Source organism: Parus major, chromosome 10 (assembly GCF_001522545.3).
Source record: "Parus major isolate Abel chromosome 10, Parus_major1.1, whole genome shotgun sequence".
Classification (NCBI taxonomy): domain Eukaryota; kingdom Metazoa; phylum Chordata; class Aves; order Passeriformes; family Paridae; genus Parus; species Parus major.
In genome coordinates, this window is record NC_031779.1 from 11015454 (window position 1) to 11038548 (window position 23095).

The following is a 23095-nucleotide window of genomic DNA, read 5'->3' on the forward strand; positions in this document are numbered from 1 at the left end:
TGTGTGAATGAAATAAAGTCATCCTTTCTTTGTGGTAAAATATCAGTGAAGGGAGGCACATTATCTTCCAGAGAGTCGTTTGGAAGCTTTCAGAACCAGTGTTGAGAAAATACCGACACATGACAGACATGTATTTAAGAAGGAGCTTAAGGCTGTGCGCAGGATGTAAATTTTACTGTTCAATGAAGCAAATTAAAGAACTGGAAGGAAAGCAAGAGCCAAAGATTTTAGTATAAAAAAGAGGCTTAAGGGAAAATAAAAGTGCTTGGTTATCTTAGTCTGTATTTTAAAACAAAGAAATTTGGGCATTGATAGCAAATGATTTCTCATGAAGGACTAATTTTGTTTTATTATCTTTTTAATATATTTTTACATTAAATGAATGTCTTTGATCAGAAAGTTAAACAGCAGTGAAAGGGAGCTTACTGTTTTGCAAATATGAAATGAACAGTTATTTCAAAAGTTTATTTTTTCCACTAACACTTAATTGCCTTTGAAAGACAAAGTAAGTTAAACTTCTGTCAGCAAGCCAGGTTCTAACATTCTGGTAAAATGATTAAAGGTTTGACTAACGATATTCAAACAAAAAGTGTAATAGGTTGTAAAATGTACCATCCCACTGGGAAATGAGATATCATGGGCCTGAAGTTTCTAGTACTAAATGCATGGAACTCCCATTAACTCTGGTGCCCTTGGAAATCTTGTAGGATTGGGCCCTCATATCTCCTTTCTGCACCATTGCTGTCAAGAAATGCTAGGAAAGTGTTCTGGTTCTAGAACCAGCAAAGAAGAAAAGATGCTGGTTCAATGTGGGGTGAAGTTGAAGGCATGGACTTGTCCCAATCTGGTTTTATTTAATTCCCACACAGCAAGATTTTGCAATTTATTTGCAAGATACTTGCAAGTTTTGCCTTTCTTAATGTTTTGCTAAAGGGCTTCTTATGAAAGCTTCCACTGGTGATGGCTCTGTAAGTGTTTGAATTTCCTTTTGCTGTGGGCTTTATTTCCTATGGCACTTGTGTAATACACCATTGGTCACTTCTTCTCACATGATATATGTCATCATCCCCAAGCATGCTTAACCAAAATCCTAACTTCTCTTTGGTCATTTATCTAAACAGAGGCCTTTGGCACAGCTCCCTCTTCTGTGTCATCAGCCAGCTCAACTTTGTAACAACTTCCTGTCTCACATTTTTTTCCCTCTTTGAAATCAATATACATGAACCTAGCAACCCCAATTGTCTGATACTTCATTTTATATGAAGGATTATTTGCCAAAATTAGACAGTTGTGTCAGAAACTTCTCATGCCAGGTGCTATGTGTTTTGGAGAAAATTCAGCCAAAACAGCTCAGCATATTCCAAGGATACAGAGGAGAAAAACATGTTGTTTCCCACTGTCAAAACATTCTTGAAACCTTTTCTTTAATATGTTTTAACATCCCCCCATTGTTGGACTTGATTGCAGATCAGGGATTTGAAATTTGGCAGGCAATGGTCTTCTGGTCATGGATAAGTCTTTTGCAATGTCTTGAACATCAACACATATTTTACTACAACCTTTACAAAAACCCCCCAACTTTTTCTTTAGTTTCTGTGGAATCTTCTTGGATGTTAACAGCTTAAATTTCTGAAAAGTTATCCTTTTAAGCGTTCTCTGGATTGTAACAAGTTCTGACTGCAAACAGATCACATGTGTGCAGCCTCCTTAGAATACATTAATGTGTTGCTCTTCCAGAAATAACCTATTAAACTTTTTCCTTGAGGTTGCTCTTGCTTTCTGCTTTACTGCAGTGTGGACCAGGTGCCACGGGATGACCTCTATGATACCTCCTACCTCACATTCAGGCATTCAGAAGAGATTTTGTGGAAAACCTCCAATCTCCTGAGCTTCAGACTTATGACAGGGAGTGATGAGATCACATGAGGAGAGGGAAAGATGAGATGAGCTGAACAGAAAAATTTGCCATTAGTTCATGCAGTGAAGGAAGCGCAGATGTGAGAAGGTGGGTGGAGGATGTAGGACTGGCTGGACAGACACCCTGAGTCAAGGAAAAGAGGAAGAGAAGACTGAGATTAGATAAAGAATCTGGGTGGGAGATTGTCAAAAAGACTTGGAGAGGAAGGGGAAAAATCAACTATGTGTAGAGCCAGAAGAGGGAATTGGAACTGGTTTGGCAGGAAAACTGTGTGTGGGGAGGGATAGAATGCCAGTGTATTAGTGTTCCAGGATGGATAAGGAATATGTTTTTTGAAGCAAATTTCATCATGGCCCAAACATACTGTTCAGCAGTTAACATCACAGAGATGATGGTCTTGGAAAGCATAAGCTGGAATTTTTTGGATGAAGGTAAACCAGAAGATCAGTTCCAGAAAAGCACCTGGTGTTCTCCAACAGCTACAGGATATCCAGTCCCTGGGATCAGACTAGAATTAGTCCCAACAAGGCACCCGCAATTTTAATGTGTGGATGCTGGGTCTTCAACACCAACTGTTTCAGTCTAGACATCCCTTTACTTTGTTTGGTTTACTTGGGGCTGTTAGAGGTAGCATGAAGCCTCCTTCTGAACTTTCATGGCCCCTTTTGTCTTGAAGAAATTTCTGTGTAAGAACATTGGCTATTTCATTACTTATTTTGCACTGCATTTCCTTAAGATCCATTCTCTTGAGGGCCTGTTTACTGTATGCCTTTTATGTTTTCTCCAGTGCATGTATTTGGCCTTCCTTTCATTAGGCAGGTCAGCACAAAGCCCAGCAGCAGTGCCTTCTGAAATCATGCCTGGTGCCAGAGTGGATGAAGGAAGTCACTGCAATAAGATTCCAAATATTTTGAGATTTTTTGATTCCTGTGTGCTGTAGTTCCTGGATTACTGTTTGTACTTTGAGAGCACAAAGGTCTTCGATCAGAACCAGGGAACCAGCAAATAAGTTCTGAGCAAATACACTGAAAGAAACACTTTTTTATAGACCTGAAATAAACCCTCTGGCCTGCTATAAGAGGAGAGAGGGAAAAATCCCAACTGGCCCATATGTGAAACAGTAAATGGGTCCACCATGGCCCACATGGAAAAATAAATAAAACCTGCTGAATTGGATTGAGTTTAGGAATGTGGCTCCTTTATTTTGATCCTGGGGATTAGCTCCCAGTCTTACCATAGCAGGGAGTCTGATCTTGCTCTCATTGAGATCCAAAATCTAAATCCACATTAACACCATAGAAACAGGATCAAACCTTGCCATCTAAAGTAAAAGCAATCCAGGAGCTTAATCAGCGAGTGCTGTGTGTAGTGTGCACACATTTGCTGAGAGAGTGTCTGGGTGAGAGTGGAGGGAGATGATTCACTTGCTGCTGGGAACCCCTATGCTGAAAGGAGTGTTGGAATAGAGAGACAATATCTCACCTATTTCTCAGTTTTTTAAGGCTCAGGTGAGCCTTAATCTCAGCTCAGATGTTAGTGTCTAGTGTTTCTGCACGTTCCAGATGATTTTGAGCTAATTTGTTTTCAGCTTTAGACAAAGGTCAGCAATTAACCTTCAAAGAAATACTGGAAGGGGGAAAAAAAGGGTAATCAAAAATTCTCAGTATGGATATCAGGGTAGCAATTTCCCCTTATGCTTTTGTAAGAGTTCACTGCTTTTAGCAGTGTGGACCCTACTGATTTAATGGGAAATGTACAGCAAAACAATTTTAAATGGGTTTACAGAGCCTTGTGTTTCTTTAAGAATATGAATTACATTCAGCTGTGAACTGGAGAACTTTGGAATATATAGTTTTGGAGCCAGACCTGGACAACCATGACTATTGTTTCAAAGATGTCCCTAGGAGAAGGAGGAGTCCTTTATGGTCAGTTTGTTGTCCCATTTCTTCCAAACCTTCATTTCTGTTCAGAAGTCAGAAAACCTTTTATTTTTTTATTTTTTTTTCCCCCTATAGTTTACTTCATCTCAAGGAAAGACTGCCCTAGGCCATAATTATCTCAGTCAGGTTACAAAAATCTCCTGCTGTCAGACTTCTTGACAGGTCTGTGGGCTGCAGAGGTTGACTGCTGCTGTGGTGGTGAGCTTAGTCATCTCTAATGCAAATAAAACACTTTCTGGTAATATTGTCTCTGCTGCAAAGAAACACCAAATTTAGCACCCCCATGAGACTTTTGGACCATATCAGAGAGTGCTTCGGTGAGGGTGGAATGTCTGTAGTACTGCTAAAGGAATGTGAGGCATCCTGGAAAGGGATCTGCAGGGTCTGCCGGGGCGAGCGGAGCTGCCTGTGGGGAGGCGCAGGAGGCACAGCAGGACGACCCTGGTTGTTCTCCAGAGGAGCAGCCCTGCACATCTGTGCACATCTGCACAGCAGGGCTGTGGCCGTGGAGCACGGGCTGCCCTTGCTTCCCCTTCAGAGCAGCAGTTCATGCATTCTGAACTGGTCATAGTCTGGTTTTATTTGAGGGTTTGTGCTGTGACTGATTGTTGGTTGTTATCAGGATGGGATTCAATTCCCCACCAAGCAAGGACAGATGGGCCCCTCAAACCTGCTTTCCCTCAAATACTGTCGAGCACATGTGAATTCAGTAGTTATTTCCTCTAAAGATATACACACCCACTACCTCCTGGCTATCTTTAGCAATTCCTCTGATGAAAAACCAAGATGCAAAAAGATATTAAGTGGTTCAGTAGTTAATGTTTTTTCCAGGACTCCTTAGTTGTATTATTGTTTTACTGTAGTATTTTTCACTCTGGTGGAATACACAAGAATGAAATTAATAAAGCTCATATTTTATTACATCCAAAATAAGTTGTTATATTTAAATGTCCTTCCTAGAAATTGACGATATAAAAACTGTAACATAAGAAGGTGTTTATTTCAGAAAAAATAATTGCAGTATTTGCTTGAAGTATTCTGAACATTTGGCAGGAAATCATACTTATGCTAAGGAGATGTAAACCAGAAGCTGATAATTTAGCATCTACTATAAAGGGGTCCTGTTTAAAGTGGAAAGAAACATTTTTCAACTATTTGTTAGTTAAAACTAAACTCAACTATTCTTCCTCTAAATATTTTATGGGTAGTTCTGGAGCCAGTGTATCACTGACCTTCAACACACATTACTGTTTGAATCTGCAAAATGGAACTTCCTCTGCACCAGGCACTGAATGTGCATCAGTTCCATCACTGAGCAGAGCACCTTGTGTGGGGTGTCGCTGCAGAGGGCACATGTGGCAGGGCCTGCCTTGCAGAAGAAACACAGCTGGGCCATGATGGAAGTGGGTGACAGCTCCTTGGATGCTTCTCTCTTCCTCTGGTGGATATCCCTGTGGATACCCTTTGCTGAGAGCACTGCTTTTGTTGGAGTGAGGGTCTCTACCCTGTTGGTTTGATTGGCAACTCAGTTTGCAAGGGCAAATCACAGATTTCCTACATTTGAAATGAGAAGTAATAACTTTCTGCCTTTGTAAAATGCACTGAAGTAAGTGTGTTGCACATTTATATGTGAGGAGGCCTTTCAGGCAGCCCAAAGCTGTTTTGTATTGACGTGTCCTGTTGAGGGCTGGTTTGGTTTATAGTTCATTTTAAATTGAGCCTCTTACTGGAAGAAATGATCTTATATGGTAAGTTAGATGCAGACACTGTTATAACATATACCTTATAGCTATTATATATTTTCTCTTAACTGGTCTGTAATTGGTTAAGGGTTAGTGTTAAGTAGATGATTTATTTCCTGTAAGTCCTGCCACTTATTGAAGTTGTGACCTGCAGCAGGAAATGAGGTGTGGGCAAAATGAGACTGAACAGCTGCAGATTTTTGTAAGGGGGAAGGACTACTTAGCAGATTCCTTATGTCAATTCAGTGATTAGAAAATAAAACTAGGACAAAGGAGTGTAAATATGTTCCTAATACACTACTGACATTTCAGTTGTTATTGTTAAGAGAAAATTATTTTCCAAGAGAAGCGAGATTTACAAGTCCATTTGTAGGTCTTAATAGTTGCATAACATAGCGAACAGACTCGGTACACTGTACTTAATAAAATAGCTTATTATTTTTAATAGAAAAATTGTGAAAGCTGTGAAATATTTTCTTAGACACATTTGACAGTTTTCAGTCTAATTATGTGATGTACAAATTCCCTGATGAAAGATAACTTCTAAAACAGTTGTTTAATTTTCCTAGGGGAAGAAACTGTGATTGCTGTACCACATGGGAGTCGCAGTGTGAGAATTACCCTGAAAGGACCAGCACACCTTGGTATGACTGAGCCTTTTTATGTATTTATACATAGGCAGAAGATAAAAACAGAACCTTGTATCCAAACTCATCCAAACTTTGGAAAATGTGGATAAGATCATGACTTTGATACCTTGATTCCTCTTCCCATCTTTAATATCCAGCCTGGATACCGTCCTAGAGAACACTGGAAAGTTTTCTTGGTAAAACGAAATAGAATACCTAGTGGTGGTTTCTATTCCTTCCATTTTAACCAAAATAAGGCATCTCAATTACAGTACACTCTTAAACAGCATGCAAAAAAAAATCCTTCCAGAGGATTATGTGTGGAATCAACAATCCTTGCATAACTCAGCACCAGATTTCAGTTGAAGCCTCTGACAAGTGATCTAGATACAAATAAAGTAGGGTGAATGACTACAGAAGTCCTATTTCCTTGTCATTCTCTTAGTCCTTACATACCACCAATGAGAAACAGTTTGTTATTCTGTAAGACAGTTGTTTTCCAATATTTTCATACAAGGCTGATGCCAGTATTTATGGTGATTTCTTTATCCATAGGCCTAGTTTGCATAGGGAAGGAATGGTTTCAATGGTAAGTGGTGCTGCCATACCAAGCAATGAAATACACTATTCATTTAACTTTGAACAGTTTTTTATTTGTAGAAATGGCAGATGTAGTCTGGATTATAGAAATAAAAAGAACTTCAGCTCTGAGATATGTAAACAGAAATAAAAAACGCATTTTATTCAAAAATTGCTCATCAGTTTGTTTGCTTTCAAAAAATATACTCACATCCTTTCAAAGAAAAAAAAACTGAAGTAAAACTCACTCTTCAGAACAACTCCAGAGTGACAATAACTTCTAGATATAATACTTATATAAAAAATGTACAAAGCTGAACTTATATTGAAATAAATAATATTCCTTTAAAACTGATGCAGGGGATGTGTGAAAGAGTGATCCTGACCAGTTCAGGTCAGGATTCTTGGACTTTAAGTAGTTCTGCAGAAGGAAGTTGTTGTTTCAGCTTTGTATGAGGAAAAAGTACTAGATGGAGTGGCTCCTGGGGGATTTCTGGAAAGCTCCTGAGGAATGCAGCAGCAACTCAGTAACTAAGTACAGAGCGCTCCTGGCTTCCTACCCAGGGTGGTTCCGTAAAGAAGCTGTGGCTTGGCATTACCTTTGTTAGTTCACTCTCTAGCTGGAAGAGAATTGTGAAATGTTCCTTTAACCACTTCCACCAGCACATCTGTTTGCAAATCTGCGAGGATTTAGACATTTGTTACCTATAATTAAAATTGCAGAGGTAAAAAACAACTGAGAGCTGTGGTGGGGAGAAAGGTGACAATCACTTCTGGCTTCTTTGCCAGGTCTCCCAGAGCTGGTGCTCCAGGGGTGCTTCTCCACCTTCCCACTGTATGTGTTCATGGGTGCTTGTCACTTTACAGAAGCTTCCAAATGATCCTTTGTCTGTAGCTTCATCAACTTCAGTGTCAGTGTGCTGGCATAATTAAAGCCAGAATTTTAAAAACAATCCCCTATTATTACAGGTTCCATTTGCCAGAGATGTTTTTCCTGGCTTGCAAGGAGTTGAATTTAACAGGTGAAGCAGAGACTATTTATTGTTAACATTTTATACTGCCTCCTGTTGCCAGTATATATTTGTCCTTCAAGTAAAGTCAGCAGCAACAGCAAAACCTTGAAGAGCACAATGGAGTGTCTGGCTCTTTTCCCTTTATCTTGTGTTCAGCGGTGCTTCATCCTGGGTTTATGATCTGGTCTGGTTCCAGGAAAGCACAGCTGCTGGACTAATCAAAAATGGAAATGTGGTTGGAGATGTAGCACATAAGAGATTTGGAACAAATGCTCTGAGCATTGTTTTGCAACCAGCAGTTAGTGTTTGAGTAAGGACTGTGTTTCTTTGTAGCTGGTTAGAATAAGTACTTCCTTTGTGTCTCCGGCACTTTAAGACAGGCAACAGATTCATCAGAGAGCCAAGATGTTACTTTGAGTTTTCAACAAATATGGCCCCCCTGTACTTCTGCCTACTTGGGTTTGGTGAAAGATTTGGTGGAAAATAACCAAGTAATTAGCACAAAAATGGGTCTGAATAAAATGTGTTTCATTCTGTTGATTTTGTTTTTGATTTGGACTGTATTATGACTTTTCTCGTAGTTGTTTTAAGAGCATTAGAATCAAAAGAAAGACTGAAAGTTCCCTGAAATTAATCCTCCAGCAGAAGAAACAGGAAAACCAGAAGCTAATATTTTTACAAGTGGCTAATGCTAGATAACTGAGTTCGTGAACTTAGGGAGGTTAAACGTTACTGAAAGGAACTGAAATGTTTTTCTTTTTGTCAATTTTTTCTCTGTTCACAGCGATTTGCATCAGGTGACAGCATTTAGCTGTGGTTTGTGCACTGCTCTGTCTTTGACATGCTCAGAGGAGCATGGTGTTGCTTGTTGATTGCAATTTGAAAAGAATGTTTTCTATTGTGCTACCTACAAATGAATCACAGCAAAGAAACAGCTTTTGGGCACCATACTTGCTCTTTAATGCACTGGGAGCAGGAGCTGTTTCCCTGGGAACTCTTCCATGCATCTCTCTACACAGGGAGGTACCTGCAGTGGGTTTCCTGTGCCACACTGCCCTGCTCCTTCCTGCCACCGAGGGAATGGGAGGCTTCAGCCATGGGGCTTCTGTCCTCAGCTGGGCAAGGCATTTGCCATTTCTGTCAAGGGAGAGGAAGTAACTAAACATGGATAGTTACAGGTCTGCTGATTGTCCTGTTGGGCACAGAAACAAGGGAGCACTCGAGAATTCCCTGTCCATGTGACCCTTCACAACCAGAGTCTCAAGGAATTGATTTAGCATGGGGAAGCTTACTCCTGAAGTCAAACTTCCCAGGTCTTTAGTATAACAGGACTCTGCAGAACAAATACATATTTGTTGAATTATTTTCTTAACCTTGTCATGAAACCAGTTGATCAAACCTTTGTTCTCAGTTACTTCTATGAAATCTATAAATGAACAGTTTTTGAGGGAGGAATTTCTCCCCAATAAGCATCGTTATGTTATGTATGTTAAATGCACCAAATGCTTGGTGTTGCTCTGTTTTAGAAGCTGTGATGACAAGCACTAGATACTGCTGAGCAGGAATGTATTGCATCAGAGGTTATCCTTTGTGCTGTGGAGTAGCTCCTCATCTCCCTGTGTGACACAGGAAAAATCTGAGCAGCTGTTCTGAGCTTCAGAGGTGTGACCTCCAGAGATACAGGCCATGGCTCCATAGCTGGACCTTGCAAATAAACACATGATTTTCATCTACATCTAGTGTATCTCTAATGTAAATGTGTGCCAACTCTCAGGGAGTTACTGTCTCCTCAGTTGCTGAACAGTATTCTTGGTTACTGCTTAGAAAAACATAAAAAATATTTTTATTAAGAAAATTAGCAAAAGGACTGTTCAGAAATGCAGCTGAGGTCACCAAATAAACATTTTCATCATCTTTTTGCACCAGCTGGATGCCTTGCCTTGTAATCTTAAATGCTAGTTTCAAAGGGGTCCTGTACTCCCCACAATCTTAATTTATTTTGAGTTGGAAGTACTTGAGATCTGACTTTACACTTATTTTAAAAAATAAGATGATAACATGCACCATGCATTATTACTCACTTTTAAGCAGTGTTTGTGATCAAGCAGTAAGTTTGGGATCAAGACTTGCAGAAGCTTAATCCAAGAATTCTGATTTCCATATATTGTAAAGGGGATATTTTGTAATGCAATCAGGAAAGGACACTTCCATAAAAGTGACAACAGAAATATGTAGTAATCATCTAAATACTTGTTTTTTTCTGGGATTAGTTTCTATTTGTTCCTAATGGAAATGTGTTGGGCAGTGGGGCACATTGATTCCCAGAGGTTTGTATTTTCTCTTTGACAGAGAAGATTTTATTCACCACTAGATTCATACCCTGTGATTAACATAAAGTCATTTCCTAGAAACAAATCCTTCCTGAAACTTCCTTCCAGCCATGTATGTGATCTTTGTTATACCTATGAGCACAGTGGAACCTAATGCTTATAAGCTTGGGATAATGGTGGTACCTTTTCAAGGAATTTAATTCATTATATAATTTGTTTATTCTCTTTGTTGGGGTGCTCCAGAATGCATGTTTATTTAAAAAATATGAAGGAAGAAAACAGTTAATGATGGATGGCAGCATTCAGAGCATGTTTTCAGTGCAGGTAAAACCAGATGCTTTTAGCCTAAATGGTCTAGCCTGACTTAGGTAACTTTGTTTAAAGTACCAAAAAAGGCAAGGTAGTGGGAGAAAGAGGGTATTTATAGCTCATCAAAAGATTCCTTTTAGCTTGGCCTGAGCTCATCTGAGATTCATGCTTTTCTCATGCAGTGCTCTGGTAGATTGTAACCAGACCAGTGTATTTCAAGTCATGCATCTTGCTGTGCCTCTGTGCTGTATTACACAGAGCCCAACATTCTACCTTCGTTATGAATATCTTCCTTTAGCTTTGTCCACTTACAGTTCAGTCAGTTTGCTGGAAGTGATTTAACCTTAAAATGCTTCATCTGTCTTCTGGAGGCTGTGGGCTGTTAGTTTAATCTGTTTCCAAGGGGTTGAGAACAATTCAGAAAAGGTTTTCATCACCACCTGTTCTGGGAAAGGGCCATCCCTCCCCCCGGCCGTGCTGCAGCTGCCCACCTCCTGGCCCTGCTTTTTCCTCCCATGGGAAATACCCAGAGCCAAGTTAATGATCTTGGTACAGTGATACAGGTACTGAGGGGAGTGTCAGGTGGGTTTGGCACCGTTCAGCCTTCTCTGGAGACCGATTGCTCAGATTGCTTGGCTTTTGAGCTGCATGGAAGTATGAGGTATTTTTCTCTGTATTGACTCTATCAGTTTTGAGTTTCTTTCAGCTTTTCCTGCTCAAGCTACTGCTTATATCAAGTGTTACAGAGCACTTGGAGCAGGAAAAGCTGTCTCAGAAGTGCTTATGGCATGAAAGAATAGGGTGTTCAGACAGATATTCCTGTGTTGACTTGTCTTGCAATTATCTATCAACCTATAATCTGGAGCAGTTAATATTCTCACAGATCCTCTGGGTGTGTTTTTTCTGCATATTTGCAGCTGGTACTTGCAAGGCAAAGTTGTAAACATTTCTTAATGACTTTCTTGAAAATAAAAACCTGTTTAAGTTTACTAATTGCATATTTCTTCTTTAGTTATAGAGTCAAAAACACTACAAGGAGAAAAGGGGGAACACAGTTTCAATGCTCCTGGAACATTTGTCATTGAAAATACAACTGTTGAATTTCAGAAGAGTACAGACAGGGAAATCATAAAGACCCAGGGGCCTCTTGGAGCAGATTTCATTATCAAGGTGAGGTGTATGAATGTACAAATCTACAAAGTTATTGCAAGTAGGTGCAACACTGTGGTGGCTGTCCATCAGTTTGTAACAATACAAAAACCTTTTGGCTAGCAAGTAAGAAATCCTAATTACAGCCCAGAGATCATTTCTGCTAAGCAAATCCAATCAAAATATTATGCAATTAATGTCTTTCCTCTGTGGAAAGTACCACAGGATCTTTAATGGTAAAAATGGGCAGGATTTTTGTTTTACATACTGCTGGAAGAATAACAGTGTGACCCTGTGCAGTGGATTGAGCTAATCCAATTGCAGACTGCCACCTACTGAACCTGAGCACTGCTTCCAGCAGCACCCAACCATCTCCCTCAGACATTGCCAATCCAGTCACTGACCATTTCTAGCTCTTCTGAATTTCTTTTCTGTCCAGAACACACACCAGTGGCTTGCATCACACATGGAGATATTTATAAGTAGAAACATGTCAATATTTGACTGCCAAAGGAAGACACTCATACAGTTTGCCATTGGAAGTGACAGAAGTTTCAGTATTATCAGACCACCTGTCTTTACCTGTCACATTGTAGAAATAGAATTTCAGTAGTTTTCCTTTTGCATCTCCAGTATCACGTCCAGCTAGACATGCCTGACTATGAGTCAGTGTGCTTGGCTCACTTACAGACTTCTTTCTGCAGCAAATTTTAAATGTTTTGCTAACAAAGAGATAAACCAAAAGAATACAGTTGAGAACTTTGCTATTTGAGGATAGATAATCAAATGGTCACATTAATGCCTTGAATAATTTGAAAAACAAAGCAACATTCAAGTGTTTGACTATTGGGAACTTAAATTTAATGGCTACTCCAGACTTTCTATAGGTTTTATGTCTGTTATCATCTTACTCTGTACTGCTATTATGTATGAACTCTGTTTTGAAATGGCATGAGCAGTAGAGAATAGTGTACACATGTGTTGTAATGGAAATTTCTTCAGACCAGGTACTCTGGATCAAAAGAGAGTGTGGTTCAGTTCTTCTTCTATCAACCCATCAGTCATCAGTGGAGACAAACAGAGTTCTTCCCCTGCACAGTGACGTGTGGAGGAGGTAAGTAACATCAGTTCTTCAGGAGTGATAACAGCTCAAGATTAAAATGAGCTGGTTTACAACCTTTGTTCTGCATTTTTAGTGATTAGATGTTTGTGTTTCTCTGCACATTGGTAATTCCTCAGCAAAATAAATGAAAGAGTAGCAGCTAAGCAGGTTGGTAAAGCTGGTATCAGCATTGGGGTTTTTACATGTTGTTACTGAAGTCATGGTTTTCCATAACAGATTTTTGTTTGAGTAAGAACATTGACTAAGAAGTAAAAATGGAAAATTGCAACTCATAGTGGATATTTGGGAAAATTAGGCAAATAAATATGATGAGATTTTAAAATAAGAAAAATCAAGAGATTAAGAAGCATTTCTTTCCTCAGTAGTATGCATGAGAGAGAGTTTTTGAACATTTAATTGAGAAATTAGTTATACTGAAAGCAGAATAAGTAAATTGAATTTAAAGAACATCTGCTAGCAGTGCCTTTGGCTGTCTGATCTTAGACATTTAGTCCTGATGGTGGCTAGAGCAGCACATGTGGTACTGTAGCATCTAATCCTGGTTTAAGCACACAGCTTAGATGAAGTGTAGCTTCACTCTGCTACAACTCATCCAGCCCAGCCCACTGCTTGTCATGTCTGATTCTGCAAAAAAAGTGTGAGCTCATGGTAGGAGGAGTGTTTGACACTGCAGATAGCAGTTTCCCTTCAGCTAGCATTTCCCAGGTCACCTGGAAAACAGACCAGGATGTTGGTGATACTGATGTAGGGATTTTCTGGAGAGTGCAAATATGGTTTAAATAGTTACTTGGGACATGAATAAAGAGAGTGAGAGATGTTTAAAGTACAAGCAGAGTCTGGGGAATCTTTTGAAGGACCATCCGTTTTGGCACTTGCACCTCCCTGTAATCTGAAATGCAGACAATATATGGGTATGATAGGCAGTCCCACAGGAAACTACTGTATCTTACGAGATACTTGGCCTCATGAAGTGTGATTCTTGCTGGAGCTGTGAGTGGCAATGCATATCCTCTGATGATTCCATCACACTGTGTTTATAATTTTTTTCCTTAACTTGTCTGACAAGGAAAGAAGTATAAAGCATCACAGTTACTTTTGAGGACTGCATGTAAACACTGGATAGCTCAAGGGACATATTTACCTTCAAAGGTATTGGCTCAAATCCAGCCTTATTCAGACTGCTGTTATGGTTTGAAAATTATAGCTACATGTCAATCTTTTTGAAATCATCCAGGGTGTTCAAAGCCCTCCTTTGTGGCTGCTTGCCTATGATATAAAACTGGTACCTTTATCAGAGAGGCTTGGCAGTCCTCAGGGAGGACAGGAACTGAAGAAGAGGAAAAAGGAGCTGCTCAGCCATGACAGTAGTAGTGTTAAGAACAGCATGTTACTGAGCATGCAGGGAAGATGTATTGCAGCTGCCTGGCTTTAACCTGTTATCTGAAAGTGGATTTAGTGTCCAGATTGTCTGCTTGGCGTCTGATACTGGCAGTAAAAGAAAAAGTTCCTCACAACAGAGATTTGGAATTAGTGCATTGCCATTCCTCACTTGGATGCTGCTTCTATCTTTAATTCTGTTATCTCCATGTGTTGGAAGGGGCATCTCAGAAAGCACAGTCAAGCTTCAGTGAACAGGAGTGCTTAAAAATTGTTTTTCTTGTTTGCAAGTGACATTTCTTCTGGGTCCTTTCAGTACTCACAAGAACTGAAACATAGATGCTGTGAGCACTGGAACTGCTTAGTTCTTTCTTTATGGTTATCACTCTCATGCATGATGACACTTTGGATCAGCCAAGAGACACACAACTGAAGCCACTGATACATGATACTTAACATTTTCAGTAGGCACTGGGACTTGTGCTGTTAGTTTGTTGACTTGGTTTGATTTTAGTTCTTGTGGTCTAAAACTTTTTTTCTTTGCACATACCAGAACATCCTCCTCCTCTCCTCAGTTTAAGTCCAAGTAAGCTTTTTTGAATGGTTCTTTTTTTCTTAGCCAAAAAATAACCTAGTGGTTTATAAAACTCAGATCCCTTCTTGCAACCAGTCTCCACACATATTTTATTATTTTTTTTCACCAAGTAGTTAGTTCAAGTCTTCTTTAGTTGGCTCTTCAAATCGGAATGTTCTTGAACCTATTTCTTGGTTTTCTGCAGTTCTTTAGCAATGTTTTTGGATCTCATCTTCAATTCCTCTGGCTTTCTGTCTCAAGTATTTATTTCTTTTAGCATGAATGACTGTGTAATGTAGCTCTCCAACGTACTGGTAACTCCTCCTTGGAGGAGAGAAGTTATAAATTGTGGAACATGTACTACAACCATATGGCTTCATAGTTTTGGCTTGTGACAGGTGAGCTGGTTCAGTACAAGTATTCCTGCATCACAAGGCAATATGTGTGCCTTTATTCTTAGAATATTAGTAGAATAAAGAGCTGGAAGCTCATCTACAAGTTAAGACAGGTTAGTATAATTGCTGTGCTGAATTTCCTTAAATAAAGGTCTGCTTGTGCATTTTCTGCTCAGTGTTTCATTCTTTAAAAGCAAACCAAAAAACAGTAAGACAGAAAATAATTCCATGGGGAGATAAGGCTGTTTTACTTTCTCTCCATTCCAAAAATTAACTTTGCTTCTGCACTAGGTTATCAGCTCAATTCAGCTGAATGTGTGGACATTCGTTTGAAGCGCGTTGTTCCTGACCACTACTGTCATTATCATCCAGAAAACAAGAAACCAAAGCCCAAGTTGAAAGAATGCAACATGGATCCCTGCCCTTCTAGGTCTGTATGGCAAATAAATCTGTGTATGACACAGGCAGTTAATAAGGAAGAAGGAATTGTATTTACTTAATTTCAATTCTTTTTGTCTTTAATGTTACTTAATCCTGGTTGGTTATTGCATGTGTTAAAGGCTGATACCTCTGCCAGTAGATTTGTGGCACTTCAGTGTTGCAGAAGAGAAGATTTTGCTTATACAGAAATATTGTAAATATCAGTTTGTTCAAGGGCTAATTCTGCTTTGTCTATTGCTGAGTAGTAGAGCACTAGTATGAGGATCTTGTGAGGTTGTGTGAGGAGGACAGAGGGTTTGCCTACTTTGGATTTATTGATGCTGCCATCTCAACAGCCAGACAGAAGCTCCAGTCAGTGCAAGTTTTGCATATAGTTTAACTTGATTTATTTATTTACCTACCATGAAAGTTTGATTCTTCAGCGGTACAGTAGTGTTGGCAATTTAATAATTAAAGCTTGGGTCTGTTTGTTTGGGTTTTTTAAAACTAGGCATTGAAAAAAAAAAAATCAAAGTAAATATCCTTGTGGTACAAATGCCACAGGATATTAATGCCAAATTGTAAAGGCAATAGTACACATAAATTGTATTGAATTGCACTACGGTATTTCAAACTAACTTTTGGATTGTCTGGTGAGGTTTCCTGGCTGTGCTAAAGAATCTTAAAATAACATCACAGTATCAAGTCCCAGAACCTCACATTAATATGCCAGCTGGCTGAGCTAGAGTTATACGCAAGAAAAGGAAACACTCTCAATGGATTTCATTTCCTATAGCTAAACTGTCCATTTCCTTTCATTCCTGTTGGACATAATCGTTGATAGTGACCTCTAACAGTTATAGATGTGCAGACTTTCAAGAGTTTTTCCTGGAGAGCTGATCACTGTACGAAGTCGAAAGACTTCACTAATGCTTGATGGCAATGGGTGCCAAATGTTCCAAAGCTGGAATGAGAAAATTAGGGGAAAGAAAAGGCGTAATTATATTTTATCTTGCAAATTTAGTTTATACAGCCAGGAAAAGGAAAGTACTACTGGATATAATACCATATTTCCTAGCACTGGAAGTAAGGCTTTATGCTTGCTCTGTGCTATGCAGTTCAAATAAACAGCTCTAGAAGGGACCTAAGCAGTGTTCAAGACCTATCTAGGATGAATCCTGTCTTGCATTTATTTCACTGGCACTCGTGTCCCTCAGCAGTCCTTGTTACAGATACAAGTAAGTGAATATTTTTTTGTTAATGAAGTCACACAGACCTAAAGGGTCACCGATAATAAATTTCTCTGCTGGAGGCTTGCTCATTTAATATTTTATGGTGGTATAAAATAGAGAAGCTGTATGGTGAATAGTTCTTTATCCATGCAGAAAAGGTAAGATTATACAAGTCATAAGGTTTGCCATAATGCTGATGTGTAATGAAGTAAGATTCCTGCATTTCACATTGGGAAATGCTTACTTCAAGCGTGATCACATAAAAGTATGTACTTGATGTACAGTCTTGGGTATGAGAAATAATGATGCAATATTTATTTTTTTTGACAGTGATGGATTTAAAGAAATCATGCCCTATGATCACTTCCAGCCACTTCCTCGGTATGTATAATCAGGATAGCATATGTGTCAGCTTTAGCACATTTTCACTGCAAATACACCATTTCAGTACTAAGATAATGGAACATATTTGGATTTTTTTTTCTATACAGGAGAGTAAGTTTACAACAGTCCTGTAAACATCTCTGAAGCTTGTGATTTATTTTAGTGTGCTCTGGATGATTAGCTTAACAGTCAGAGGTTAATATGCTCTTCTTGAAAATACCAATGTGAAGCCTTTAAAATAAACAGTTGTCCCCCTCAGCCTTCTCTGGCTGTAGTGCTGAGAAGAACATCATCTTTAAATGGCATATGTGAATTCTTGTGTTGAAAGATTTTCCTTTTGACAGTGTATGAGATTTTATAGAACACATCTTATGCACAGGATTCTGGGAATTCTTTTTCTCTTGAGAGGTCTGATCCTTCTCTTTAGATCTACAGTCTTATTTATTGACATCAAAGATGACATGTCACTTTCAAGATACCAAATTGTTGGAATATATGTTTTCTTAAATTATATCATCAGAGAACAGTTTGTAACTTTTTTTTTTCTTTTTACACCTTTATCAATTACAAGGATTTAAAATTTCTCAGAAACCCTTAGATGCCTTATAAAGAATGTTAGGATTAAACAGTATTGAGCCACATTTGCTTTTAATATAAAGAATTATAGTTGATGAGTTAGTTGCATGTTTATCTGAGTTGAACCTCTGCTTTATTATGTCATGTAATGAATAATGTGTATTTTTCTAAAGAAGTAAAGATATGAAGTAATAAGAATGAAATCATAGACTTGCACAGCTCAGTGGAGCTACTGATTACAGCTTATATAAATGTCATAGTTTATTTCTGTAGCAATTTTTCCTTGTGGATCTGCTGTCCTGTTCTTTGGCTTTCATGCATAAATGGGGATTTTTTTTCTCTACAGCTTTATCCTGTAGAGTTCTCTAATTATATTCTGTGTCTCTCCCTTTCCATTTCTTATGCCAATGCTTTTGTACTTCAGATATCTCCTGGAACTCAGCTTAATGTATTTACAGGAGTATTTCATCTTCTGAACCACTTAGGTCTTGGAGACCACTAGGAAGAGAAATTTAATCCCCCTTTCTGTGCTTTACTGTGCTCAGCACGTTTGCATGACACTGTGGTCAGATAGATTATGTCTGTGATAAAGCTCTGGGCAGGTTCTGTTGTTTCAAACACTAAGAACTGCAGACAGAGGCCCACCTCATTTCAGCACCTCGGTGTGTTCTGTCAGAAAGTATCATGGTCTTCCTGGGTGATGCTTCAGAGTAAGGAGTGTAAAACAGCAGGCAGCCAAGCAGGGCTCAGAGCTGGTGCCAGCAGGAAGGAGAGAGGAAATGGGCTGTGTTGTACTGGGAGGGCTCGTAAGGAAACACCAAAAAGATGTAGAAACACCTTTTCTTGCAGGAATTGCTGAAGGAAAACAGCAGCTGAAAGTTGGTTTGCCTGTATCAGGAGATGACTCTGGTCCAGTGTGGATGCAAGCCTTGCTTCAGTGCTGCAGGACTTGTCTGTGCTGTTGCCTGGCAAGGAACTGGAATGCATTACCCTGTGCTGGCTCTACTTTCTTTTCTTACCTGTTTCTTGTGTGCTGACCCAGGATTGTTCTTGCAAAGCGGATGGAAAACCAAAATATTGGATGTGTACTGGAGCAAAACTGTACAGACTCCTTCACCTGGACCAGCAGTCCCACATCACACCTCCTACATAACAGGAGGGCCATGTGGAGGCTGCCCTGCAGTCCTGTGGTGTTCACCGCGCTCTCCCATTCACACGAGGAAGCTGTGGGAAAGTCGTGGTGCACACTGCAAGATCTTGAAAGAGTTCTCCTGTGGCTAGGGTTGTAAATGCCCCTCTGAAATATTTTTACAGATGGAGAATTCTTTTGAAATAAATAGAAAAATTTCCCAGGATGAAAATTTTCTTTTAAAGCTTTTGGAATGCCTCCATTTATTTCAGACTTGTTGGACTGTTGAGGATCCCTTGACAGCTGTGGGTTCTGGAAAGTATCTCCTTGACTGCTTGCCCAAGACCCCCCTTTTCCCCAGTAGCCATGGACCTCACTCCATCTTGAAAATGCTTGTGGGAGTATGGGATCTGGAGTGTGTTTGAAACTGATGAGATAAAGAAAAACAACTATAAAACTTCATGCTATAAACACTTTCAAACCTTATGTTACATACAGCACAGTGAGCCTTACATATATAAATCAATGAGCTGCTAATTCATTAGATAGTTAATTGCTCTTTAGTTCCTGATTTTTTAAAATAGAATTAGTTAACACTGGCCAGTCATTAAAGTCAAAGAAGAGTATAGCTCTTGCTCTTCAAATGTGTTTTGTTATGATACTATGATATGATGATATCAGTATCTGAGCATACAGCTTTATTCAGAGTGCTTTTGAGTATAGACTCCATGGTTAATGTCCCATGGCTTGCTCTGTGTTTCATACTCATTCTTCTGTTCAGCTTAAGCATGATTAATATGTTTTTGTGGGCAGCTTAATGAATTGCTTAAAATAGGAAGTGTCCTTAATTTACCTGCTGCATCATAAAAAGTAGATTGCTTAGATTTACCCTTGTAAATAGGCCTTTGCTTCATTGAGTCTGATATTATGACTTCCTTTATGATAGCCAAGTTGATTACGCTTGATTAATTTACTTTGGTGGGATGTTATAGTACTTGCTGAGGCCCTTGTTCAGAAGAGATATAACTACTTTCATAATTCTTTCTGAGCCTCTGCAGGAATAGAGATAAGGTTTAACTAACAAGACACTGATGATCCTTAAGATGTACTGCAGGATTCAGTCATTTCTAAGGGCTTGGCTTTCATTCAGGAGGGTGATGGAAAGAAAGCAAGAAATAGGAGGCAAAGGGTGAGGAGATATTGTGTGTGGGTCACTGGAACCCACAGACAAAAGCTTTGATAGAAGGTTGTTACCTCTAAATGTGACAGGAGCAGGACATTATTGAAATTAGGTTTTTTTGAGAGGTGATTGCTTAAATGTGCATTCATGCTAAAAGGTGAATGAAATTGAGTTTGCACCCATGTTATTCTCACTTCAGATGATGCAACATTTTCCATATTTATTGTAGTTAGGTTTAAGATTGTAAATAAATGTGCATTTGGAGGATATTTCTTCCCAGAAGTTTATTATCTCTCTGTTGGAGGCTACTACCCTAGAGCTCTGCTGATTCACAGGCTTTTCTTAATCCTAAATTTTCCTTAATCTGTGCATTGCCCTGCTGTAGGAGCAATCAGCTGAGTTAGCCAAAACAGCTGAGATGGATGAGCAGCTGCTTTTTGCTCCAAGCAAGCTGGAAAGTGTGAATACATGGTTGTTTAATGGCATTTTAATGAGGGTGGAAAACTCTTGTAGAACTGCAGTCGTGGCCAGCCAAATGGTACCTGCCACAATTTAATTTCATCACAGACCTTATAGGTGAAGTTAGTTTGGTATGAAATGGCTGGGTTGACCCAAATTATTAGAAATCCCATAAAAATTCCTTCAGGAGCATATTTTTAAGTGTAATCTGAGTGATGGGAGCAGTGATGAGCCTGTAAGTAATAACACCCTCAGTCAGGGCAGCCAGATTTGTCTCTGTCTTTCAGACTTCACAGGATCTTAAATACAGGGGCTTCTTGGTCTCTGACAATGGTAATAAGTGTCTATGTGATCATGTAAATTAATGATCAAAAATATTCCATTTAGATGATTTAGACTATTTGAGAGTAAATTCATTCCAGTAATCAAACTCAGTATATTCACTGTTTCTAACTTATGTATGAGAATAAGAATTTCAGTTATGTTTAGAAATATACTTAACATTTGCAGTTCTGCTTCTGATTTTGCACATGAATTTAAGCCTTGAATAATGCAAGATAGGTCTGTAAGCCAATGCTTTTGCATGTGGTTAGAATCCAGCAACCAAACTACCAGTGAGCTTTAACTGACACTAAGGTTGGACTCAATATTTTGCATTTTTAATAGATGGTAGTGGAATAAGAAAGAGGTTTATGAGGTTTCTTTTCCAGGTGGGAACATAACCCGTGGACTGCATGTTCGGTGTCCTGTGGAGGTGGTATTCAGAGGAGAAGTTTTGTGTGTGTAGAGGAGACCATTCACGGAGAGATACTGCAAGTGGAGGAATGGAAATGCATGTATGCCCCAAAGCCCAAAGTCATTCAGACCTGCAATCTGTTTGATTGTCCTAAATGGGTGGCAATGGAGTGGTCTCAAGTAAGTTAAGAAGTAATTTGGACCTTCAATCTTGTTTTCTAAAGAAAGCCTCTGGTCTTGTCTTACCATGTATTTATTAGCACAGGACTGTTAGAAAAGTATAGCCCTGAAAGATAATCAATAGTACTGGGAAAAATTTGCTCTAAGCAGTTCTGCCTGATAATCAAAACATTAATGTGTCTATGTGGAGACAAATGCATGTAGAATTCTTTGTACTGGTTGAATTCCTGCTTTACATGGAAGAGAAGTTGGAGACAGAGGTCAGGCCCCTTTGCAGTCAGGTCATTTATGTCTCAGTTCTTGATAAATGTAGTATTTCACTGGCTGTAATAGTTAAAGGCATGTCTGTCTCAGGGGCTGGCAAGTCTGCAAGGGTGATTTTCCAGCATTCTTACCTTTCATTATAGTAACAATAGCATAAGCCAGCTTCTCCTGGCTGTAGTTATCCGATACAGTCAGATAGGTCAGCACTCCTGTAATTCTTTAGTTCATCTGGATGACATCAGTGACACAAGAGTGTAGAAAATGCAGGTCCCCTGACCCAGCCTTAACTGAAAATCACCACAGTGAGACAGTGCATTCTCAGTACATAGCCACTTCTGTTTCTGACTGCTGCCAATCAGATAAGCCTCACAGAACCCCAAGAAATCTCTTGCATTCCCAACACTTAGACTTTTATTCCAGCATCAACCTTTTCCTTACCCACCTAGCAATGCAGGGACAAATCCATAGGTCTCTGTGGGAAAACTTTAGCGCACAGCTCCCTGTTGCCCGTGCCATCCTGTGAGCAGTGTGTGCAGGTGCAGCAGGGTGAGCTGGCTGTGCTGTCTCCTGCAGTGCACCGTGACCTGTGGCCGTGGGCTGCGCTACCGCGTGGTGCTGTGCATCGACCACCGCGGGCAGCACGTCGGGGGCTGCAATCCACAGCTCAAACTGCACATCAAAGAGGAGTGCATCGTGCCAATACCGTGTTACAAGCCAAAAGGTAACTGGAATTTTGTCTGGGTCTGTTATTGTTTTACATTTTTGTTCAGAGTATTAAAAGCCCCTGGTAACCTTTTTCAGAAATGCCAGAAGCTGGAATTTACTAGGACTTTTTTCAGTTTTGGCAGAAACAAGCACTTTAATTATTGGTGCTAGGAAAAGTGCCCTGCTGATATTTTTTGCTGATAATGTGGCCAGACTGTCATGAGGTGAGTGTGCCAACTAAATCTATATAGTCTGGTCAAATTGAGAATACCAGAATAAATTACCTTAACACAGGGAGGAAGAGTGGATCAGTAACACGAAATGGGAATGAAACTCCATGTGACACTTGGGATGTTCTTGTTTACTTTCATTAAATGTGTCAGCATTCTCAGTGTGACTCAGCAGCTCATTAAGTTATACTCAAACTACTTTCCTTTTTCCTTCTCCAGTTCTGCATATTTAAAACAAAGAATGGAGCTCAAAAGCACGATGAAGCTTTCTAGTAAATTTGTTTTATTATCCTGTACATCTACAAAAGCGTTTGATCAATAAACAATGTAAACTGTGAAGTTCTGAGGTGACTAATGCTAACATCTACATACTGCTTTGATTTTGGAGAAATTACTGAATGTTTTGGGTTTTTTTCCTCTACCAGAAAAAAGTCCTGTGGAAGCAAAATTGCCATGGTTTAAACAGGCCCATGAAATGGAAGAGACCATAACAGTCTCAGAAGAGCCAACGTAAGTACACTGC

The 23095-nt window shown here is 39.4% G+C and overlaps 1 protein-coding gene across 3 annotated transcripts in view; it reads left to right on the plus strand.

Annotated features, from left to right (window-relative positions):
• Window positions 1–23095, plus strand: part of ADAMTSL3 (ADAMTS like 3) — a 177077-nt gene that overhangs the window by 106277 nt on the left and 47705 nt on the right. For all 3 annotated transcript variants that reach the window (XM_015639396.3, XM_015639392.3, XM_015639391.3), the window contains 8 exons: window positions 6170–6244; window positions 11473–11630; window positions 12612–12723; window positions 15370–15508; window positions 17061–17111; window positions 21169–21373; window positions 22211–22358; window positions 22998–23082. In XM_015639396.3, the coding sequence (XP_015494882.1) occupies window positions 6170–6244; window positions 11473–11630; window positions 12612–12723; window positions 15370–15508; window positions 17061–17111; window positions 21169–21373; window positions 22211–22358; window positions 22998–23082 (973 nt within the window). The remainder of the gene's footprint in view (window positions 1–6169; window positions 6245–11472; window positions 11631–12611; window positions 12724–15369; window positions 15509–17060; window positions 17112–21168; window positions 21374–22210; window positions 22359–22997; window positions 23083–23095) is intronic.